This window comes from Lactuca saligna, chromosome 5 (assembly GCF_052625555.1).
Source record: "Lactuca saligna cultivar CGN05327 chromosome 5, ASM5262555v1, whole genome shotgun sequence".
Lineage (NCBI taxonomy): Eukaryota > Viridiplantae > Streptophyta > Magnoliopsida > Asterales > Asteraceae > Lactuca > Lactuca saligna.
In genome coordinates this window covers 316,203,698-316,211,794 of record NC_136421.1, presented here as the reverse complement: position 1 = coordinate 316,211,794, position 8,097 = coordinate 316,203,698, and the positions used below count along the sequence as shown (strand labels likewise).

Genomic DNA, 8,097 nt, shown 5'->3' with positions numbered 1-8,097 from the left:
GAATTAACATATATTCCAAATTATTCGAGCCTTCAAATCAAGCTCATTTTTTCTTTGAGTACTCATCAACCTACAATCAAGTTTGAGCCAACTTGGTTCATCTTGTTAGCATCATTGCTTGCAACTTTTAGATGGTGGCCATATAAAACTTTTAACTGATGATAAAAAATATCACATATCTATTAATATACTAGTTTATAATCCGTGCAATAAATAAATTTTCATAGTAAAAATTCATAAATTATTTATCAATTACTTTAAATAAATTATTAATTATAAAATATATCAAAATTTTAAAGTTATTATAACTTCAAATTTAAAATATAATTAGAAAAAATAAATTTGAATTTTAAAGGGTTGCCTAATAATATATATCTTTAACATGTAACATGATATTAATGAGGAATTGTATTAGAATGACACATGTCAAATAGAGATTAAAACTATTCATTTATTATTATAAGAAGATAAGAAGTTATATATATATATATATATATATATATATATATATATATATATATATATATATATATATATATATATTAAAAGAAAATAAGTATAAAGTATGTACAAAAATGGATCCTACAATGACACCGAAGATTCTATGATAAAATCCACAGCTGCACCCATCGCACGGACCCCACCAATCCGGAGCAACGCCATCGCCAACTCTTCCTCATCCCACTTCCTTAGCCCTTTACTCAAACTCCTCAAAACATCCACATCAACCTCACGAGTCCATATAGGCGTACACGAAACCATCAAACTCACAAAACCAGAAACATACGCCCTCCATGTCGCTTTATTACAGCCAAGTGAAATCTTCCCATCGAGTGCACTCGCCATGAACTCCAAGTGGGCCCCAAGGATGGACCCACGTTTACTAGACGCCGAAGACACCGAGTCAACACCCCACGCAAACGCACCCGAAAGAATCATGAAGTAAGCAAGAGCGTAACCTTTAAGCATCCCAATCATCCCGCCTGCACCCGAGTCACCCTTGGTGTGGTCCAATCGGTGCACCGATATGAACCATGATGGCATTGTTTCTTTGATCAAAGTTTGTATTAGGTTCAACCCACCGGTTATCCAAACCAGCGAAGCTCCTAGAGACGCGGCTAGCTTGATACGAGTCATGGTTGCGGAAAGAGAAGCCTCGCCATATCTCAAGATCATTCCGGTTTTAGGGTTTTTAAGTTTTTCAATCGGGACACCGGTGGAGACGATGTCTTTAACCGAATGCATTAACAGAGAGACGATTTCTTCGGTCATGAACATCACGTCTCGAACACTACGGTGCACCCGTAAGTATAGTATTCCGGGGGCCACCGGAGCGATCCCGCCGGAAAAGTCGGATCCAAATCCGTGACCGAGGAGGTTACCGATTCCACCACCGGTGTTTGAGGAGTTTAGACCGAGGGTTGATGCGAAGCAGACTTTAAGAAGCTCTACTACAGCGTCAGTGTTGTGGTGGAATACGGTTCGGGATGCTGAGAAAACAAGATAATCGGTCCAACGTTTGGCTTTTTGAGTCCATAGAGCGGCTATGATGGCCATGCATGGCCATGGACAACCTGCACCCAGAGTGTTCAATGCCGGGCCCGCTAGGTTCAGTACGGATTCGGAGATTCTATCGACTTTGTAGGTTATTGTGAGGCTCACTAGGGCGGCCAGAGGTAAAGGAAGGGTATCCGGATGTGTCCCCCCTGCTACACAATTGAAAGAATATAAAAATTCTACAGGAAGGGTATAATGGTAAAACGGTTAGCTAATAGCTACAACTAAAACATACCTACAGAAAGACTTGGAACGTCAACTCCGGTTGCAGCTAATATCTTATTTATGTTTTGTTCGACCATGGATAAGTTAGTGGCAGGACTTGGCCAATCGGTTCCGTTCATAGATGCAGGTTTCCAGAGTCCCCTTGTGGTTTCAGCCGAAAGGTAACTCACGATAGTTGCCATAGAAGCAGGAAAAAAGTCAGCAAGATCTTTGAACCCTGAGGCAAACGGAATAATCAATATTAAATTTATATTACAAAAGACGTAAATGACCTCGTCATGGAAACTAAGTAACTAACCGGTGGTGAGTTCTCGTGGAGAGAGTGTTCCATGGGCGCATGCGGTCAGTGCAGCGTCAAGCACAAAAGGGACTGCTTCTAGAATGTCCCAAGCAGGGAGTTTAAGATGAAGAGTGTAGTCATCAGACGAATTGCTACTTCCAGATGTTGAAGAAGTCAACGTTTGACCACCACCACCACCTGTATTTGTATTTGTTTTTCTAAACATCATGTTTAGAAGGGCTTCAAAGATTTGGTACACTGAAGTTCCAGGTTTGAGATCAGAAAGGGTGGAAGCGATACACGCTTGATGCTGTCGATACCAAAATTTCAATTTTGGAAAAGAGTCTAAATATACAGGAGTTGAAGCAGACAGATCACACTGCTTAAGAAACCTCATTCTTTTCTTTTGGTGTTTGGATGAATTCCTACATGATGATAATTGAGAATTGCGTGCCAATAAGAGGAACTCTGGTGTTAGCTGAGACCCTACCGGAGTAATATCCCCAATCGCATGCTCGAGAGGTGGTTGTTCAAATCTCCATAGCTTTAACAGAAGAGTAAAAGCATTCGAGAACACACCAAGGGGGCATAAAAGGTCACCAGTTGGAAGAGTCCAAGAAACAGTGGGTGAACATGAACCCAAAGCCTCACATATTGGCATCAAAACACCAGCAAGATGTGGAACCTGAAACAAACATATAGATAAAACATATTGATCTTCTGTACATAAATTTTGTATAAATTATAAAAAGCGAAAACAAACTGTAAGTTACTGTTTACCTACCAATCCATGTAAGGAAAAAATCTGAACACAGTCGATAGATGCTATCCCCACAAGAAGAACATTTAGAAAGGGAGCAGAAGCTATTAAATGACTCTCACTACCAGTATAATCTGAGGGAACCGGAGGTGACAGCAGCTTAATGATGAAAAATCCAGTATGTTCCTGCAAATACAACCCATAAATGAGCAACTGGATGATTCAAAATATATTAATAAGCAAAACTGCAAAACTCACTTGTATATTCCAACCACGAGTTAATGATGCCCCACATAAAACAGTAGCAGCAGAAATCTTCTCATTATCGGAACCATCGGTTGCAATTTCATATATTTTCTCAATTTCAGCTAAGCTTCCATTAAATTCAAGGGCTTGAATTCAGTTCAAAAAGAATTACACAGATAATAATGTTGAGATTTATATGAAAGAAATTTTTTGTCCCACACTCGTAGAGGGTAAAAGAGTGGAGTGGTGTCAAAAATTCCCCTATCAAACACACTTTAAGTATTTACTTTTTTTTTTCTCTTGTTTTGTTGAAAAATGTGGTTGGGGGATTGGCTTGAGAGATTTTGTCTATGAGATTGTAATAATTTGTCATATAGTGAAATTTTCTCTCTAGATGTGTGGTTTTTCTCCGGTTTTGGAGTTTCTCGTGTACATACTTGTATTCAATTTTAGTTAGTGGGAATCTTTGGGACCATTTTCCTAACAAATACAACATGTGATTCATACCTAGAAGCCGGAGTTGAAACCAAAGCATGTATCATTGGAGGAGTCAAAGGGGACCCCTTCATCAATGATGACCAGCCAAGCATCTGGCCAGCAATGCTGTGAGGTATTTGGTTGGCATGTCCCTTGACATAACCAGGCCATAGGTATGCTGATGTGTCTAGAAGATGCCTTGCAATACAAGCCTCCACAATCAGATGTCTCAGGTCTCCAGCTGCAAACAACAAAAAAGCAGCTGATTGATGAATGTATGTTCAAACAAACATAAAATGAAAGAGATTTACGCACAACAAGTGAGAGATGTGTCATTCAAGCATTGATTTGCTAGACCCGAAAAAAACATAATGGCTTTAGCAGCTGCCTGATTTGCTAAAGAGGTTACAGATGATGGTGGGTCCAACAAGCCTTCATAATCACCCAACTGTTGTAAGCTGGAAACAAGACTCTTCCTACACTTCCCAACAACTTGTGTTTCACTTCGCATATGCACGTCTTCCTCAACGAGACTGTTTTCTTCTTCATCAACAATATTGACAATTGCAATGGTGGTTGTGCATAGTAGTAAGCATAAACATGTATCCATACGTGGTATCGGGCCCTCAAGAGCATCTCGCTCCTATTAAAACCCAAGTGTTAAAGATCCATCACCTACTTTAATATTAATCTGGACAACTTTTATATATATATTCACGATTTTACCCTTTGAACAAGCCGTAAAGCTGCAATCCACAAACCAAGAAATGCTTCCTGCCAAGAAGCTTGAGTAATTGCTTGATAGGCTTTCAGTAGACCTATAATAAAATTTGATTTGTTTATGATAAACTATAGATAAAATTCAAAAGCATCATCATCATATCAAAGTCGATTGAATACCAGAAAGAGTTTCGGCTGCACTTGTGGTAGCCACCACAAATCCCTCCATGGTGTCTTCAAGGAACAGATCAATTGGAAGCCAAAAAGACGAGCGACTAGCACCATGAGTTGGAGCTGTAGATGATACAAGCGATCCGGAAGCCATTACTGCATGGAACTGTTGCAAAGATACTGTTTTGCATTCTGGTGACATGATTACATGGTTATCAGATGTTAGCTGCAAAAGAGACTCAGGAGTAATATCTTTGGAATTTCTCAAAGATATTGAGTTTGCTATCAGTAGTCGCAAATTATAAATTAAAGATCTCCAGTGTACAGGCCTAAAAATGGAAAATAGTAAAGCGGAATTAGCACCGGATCTTTAAATAAATATATGATAAAATATATATATATATATATATATACATATATATATATATATATATATATATATATATATATATATAAGCCTCAGTGCTCACATATTTTGACGTGCCAAAGACAGGATCCTGGAAGTTAATTTATTTCGGTAAAGTTCTCCAATGATTTCAATGGCCAATGTGGTGTTTGTTCTATACAATCTGTCATAGTGATCAATTTTCTTTTCTCCGATATTATGATCATCAATTTCCATCTCTTGTGGTTTCATTGGCCAAGTAGACCTCTTTTCAGGTACAAGTTCCAACAAGTCTTCATCATCTATTGATGCATCAAGCAACTGCCACACTATTGCAAATACAAATTCAACTAGGAGAATCCCAGGTTCACTAGATGGAATGCCAAATCTTTGGGAGAGGTGAAGAGCATTGTCTATTGATTCCATGATTCTGCAATTAAAGTATTAAGATATGTCCAAGTAAACTCGATGCAAGTCTTCAAATGAAAAACCTTACTTCTGGTACTTTGGACCATTAACTTCAGAAGCCAAAGAAAAAATGTGTCTTTTAAGGAGCTCCAGAAAGATCCTGTATGCAGCAGGTTGGCTTCTTCTATTCGGGATTACACTACAACAATTCAACAAATTGAATTGAGTTAAATGAAGATTAACCAAAAAGGAAAAAAATTTACAACTTCCTACTCAATATTATCTAGAGAAAAATTGTTAAACATTACACCTAATCAAGTTCCTACTCAATATTCCTGTCACTATAACTTTCTGATTCTTGTAACTTAAGAAAGCATTTTGGAAATATAACTAGATTGATCATACCAGATGTCAATGGTTAGTCATATACTACTTGTCATAGGATTATTCATCCTTAAAATACACTCATAACTAGATTTCATTCATCAAAACCACCAATTTCTGTAGCAAACTGCTAAATATGTCTCTTTAAGTTTTCTAGCTCTAGTTTTGCTTAAATTTTCGTTTTATTATAGCTTTAATGGAAGCTTTAGCTAAGGATCTGTAGCTACTTGTAGCGTCAATACCATTGAGTACCAATCCATGTTCCGGTGGACTGTTCATACTTATACACCATCTGATACATCACTGTTCATACTCATACTCCAAAACAGTTAGATTGCATAGATTTAAATAAAAACCTGTTGGAAAGAAGCGCGAGAACGAGCATTGGCGGAGCAATTCTAAGGTTTAGCGCTTTTTCGAGATATTTCCAAGCAATTGGGAGATTATTAGACCAACAAATATGCGAAACGAGCAACTCGGCGACCTCCGTCGACGGCATGGTGGTTCCGGCAGACAACAGGCTAGAGGAGAGCTGAACACCCCAAATCAAGGGATCGGTACCCTTATTTTGAGCAGACTCCGTCATTTCCATCAACCCTTCCTTGAGACTCAAGTTCATCGTCGGTGTAGCAGTCGACGGCAGGGTCGCCGTCATTGTGATTTCAGTACCAGGGCCTATGATTTTTCACCAACCTCCATTTGAAAATGTGAAGAAAGTCTATGGAGTGGAAGAAGGGCAACGTCTATTTTGATAATTTGGGAGGCAAACGAATACTGAAACAGTATTCAGCGGCACCTGCAGTCAGCACAAATGGGCGGCGGGCAAGCACCTTTTTATTGACGCATCAAAAAATAGGGAAAATGAATCTCTGGAGAGTAATTAACTTTTGCGTTTGTACTTATTTGGTCCTTTTTTTTTTTTGTATTCAATATACCATTGAACTTGTTGTTGGTGTTTACCATAGCCCTTTTGACCGGTGATAGCCGGTCAAAGGGTTATGGTGAACACAAACAACAAGTTCGATAGTATATTGAGTACAAAAAAAGGAAATAGATCAAATGAGAACAAACGCAACAGTTGGTTACCCTCCTGATTCATTTTCCCTTCACTCATTTACAACAAATCTCACATCATCTCCTACTGATATTAATGACTTTATGAGATTCATTTTTGCTTCTCTTCAAAACATAACCTACGAAAGGACATTATTCATACATGTACAACTTTGTAATGCACTTAAATATTTATTAGGGGAATCTTGACTAAGCAGGCGCATTTCATGACTACATTTACATTTTCAATCAAATGATTTATCGTATCATGGATTCTAGACAAGTCTACAAACAAGTGGAACCACAAGTGCTATGATTTTTGAGTTTACTTAGCTTTAAGATCGAACTCATGGGATAAGATGTTGGATAAGGTGTCTAAGTTCATAACTTATTTGGTATATACTTGATCCGACTCGGCATGGTCCATTTGGGTTGCACTTCACCTGAACTATTTATGGATAATTTTATGAGAGTTATACACATATGATTATTAATATATTATAAGTTATAATATATTAATATGAAGTCATGTTATTTAATTAGTCTTAGTCTTAAATTAATTATGAATTAATTTAGAGATTAAAAAGAAGACTAATTAGATTGTGGGCTATTGGTTTTATATGGTGTGGGCTAACACTCATTTGTTAATGGGCTAGGCTTGTATGAAAGTCCATGGATGATCCATGGAGCTTTTAACCCATGGATCCTTGGAAAAGGAAAGGTCATGGGTTATTAGGGTTTCACCCTAACCATGCACATTATATAAGCATGCTTATGTTGCATGAAATAGTCACTAGTGTGTGTGTTTGTGTGTGGATGAAATTATAGTGTGTATACACTCTCTCAAAGTTTTCCAAGTGTTTGTGGTGATTTGTGATTCCATTTGAGGCATTCACACTATTGGTGCTTGGCCCTCAAACTCCTTAAGAATCAAACTCATCAAAAATGTACGTAATCTCATCTAATTCTTTTATGTTTAAAAGTACCCCATGCCATGTTAGATAGGTTATGAACCTTGGAAAATTATTATTTTTCATGTATTTAGACAAACATAGATCCAAGGTTTATTAGGATTGCATGCACACTTAGGAAGTGTTAGATTGCTCAAAACCCAACATAAGATACAACATCAATATGTACAATATTATGGTGATGTGTCTACAAAAGCAGCATGATATTGTACATATTGATGTTGTATCTTATCCCATGAGTTCGATCTTAAAGCTAAGTAAACTCAAAAATCACAACACTTGTGATTCCACTCGTTTGTAGACTTATCTAGAATCCATGATACGATAAATCATTTGATTGCAAATGTAAATGTAGTCATGAAATGCGCCTACTTAGTCAAGATTCCCCTAATAAATATTCAAGTGCATTACAAAGTTGTACATGCATGAATAATGTCCTTTCGTGAGTTATGTTTTGAAG

The 8,097-nt window shown here is 37.5% G+C and overlaps 1 protein-coding gene across 2 annotated transcripts; it reads right to left on the bottom strand.

The window, feature by feature from the left end:
• Positions 1 to 553: 553 nt before the first annotated feature.
• LOC145048681 (mediator of RNA polymerase II transcription subunit 33A-like) lies at positions 554 to 6,409 on the bottom strand. 2 transcript variants are annotated; one of them, XM_078997266.1, is made up of 12 exons: positions 5,970 to 6,409; positions 5,318 to 5,428; positions 4,907 to 5,251; positions 4,446 to 4,765; positions 4,272 to 4,363; positions 3,861 to 4,188; positions 3,576 to 3,786; positions 3,081 to 3,195; positions 2,847 to 3,008; positions 2,081 to 2,747; positions 1,793 to 1,999; positions 554 to 1,709 (listed from the first exon to the last, which is right to left on the bottom strand). In XM_078997266.1, exons 1-12 carry the CDS (start codon positions 6,266 to 6,268, stop codon positions 583 to 585), a joined length of 3,984 nt encoding a protein of 1,327 aa, XP_078853392.1. In that variant the 5' UTR covers positions 6,269 to 6,409; the 3' UTR covers positions 554 to 582. The 2 variants fall into 2 exon arrangements, with proteins under 2 accessions (XP_078853392.1, XP_078853393.1); XM_078997267.1 differs by having other exon boundaries at positions 554 to 1,706.
• Positions 6,410 to 8,097: the final 1,688 nt, after the last annotated feature.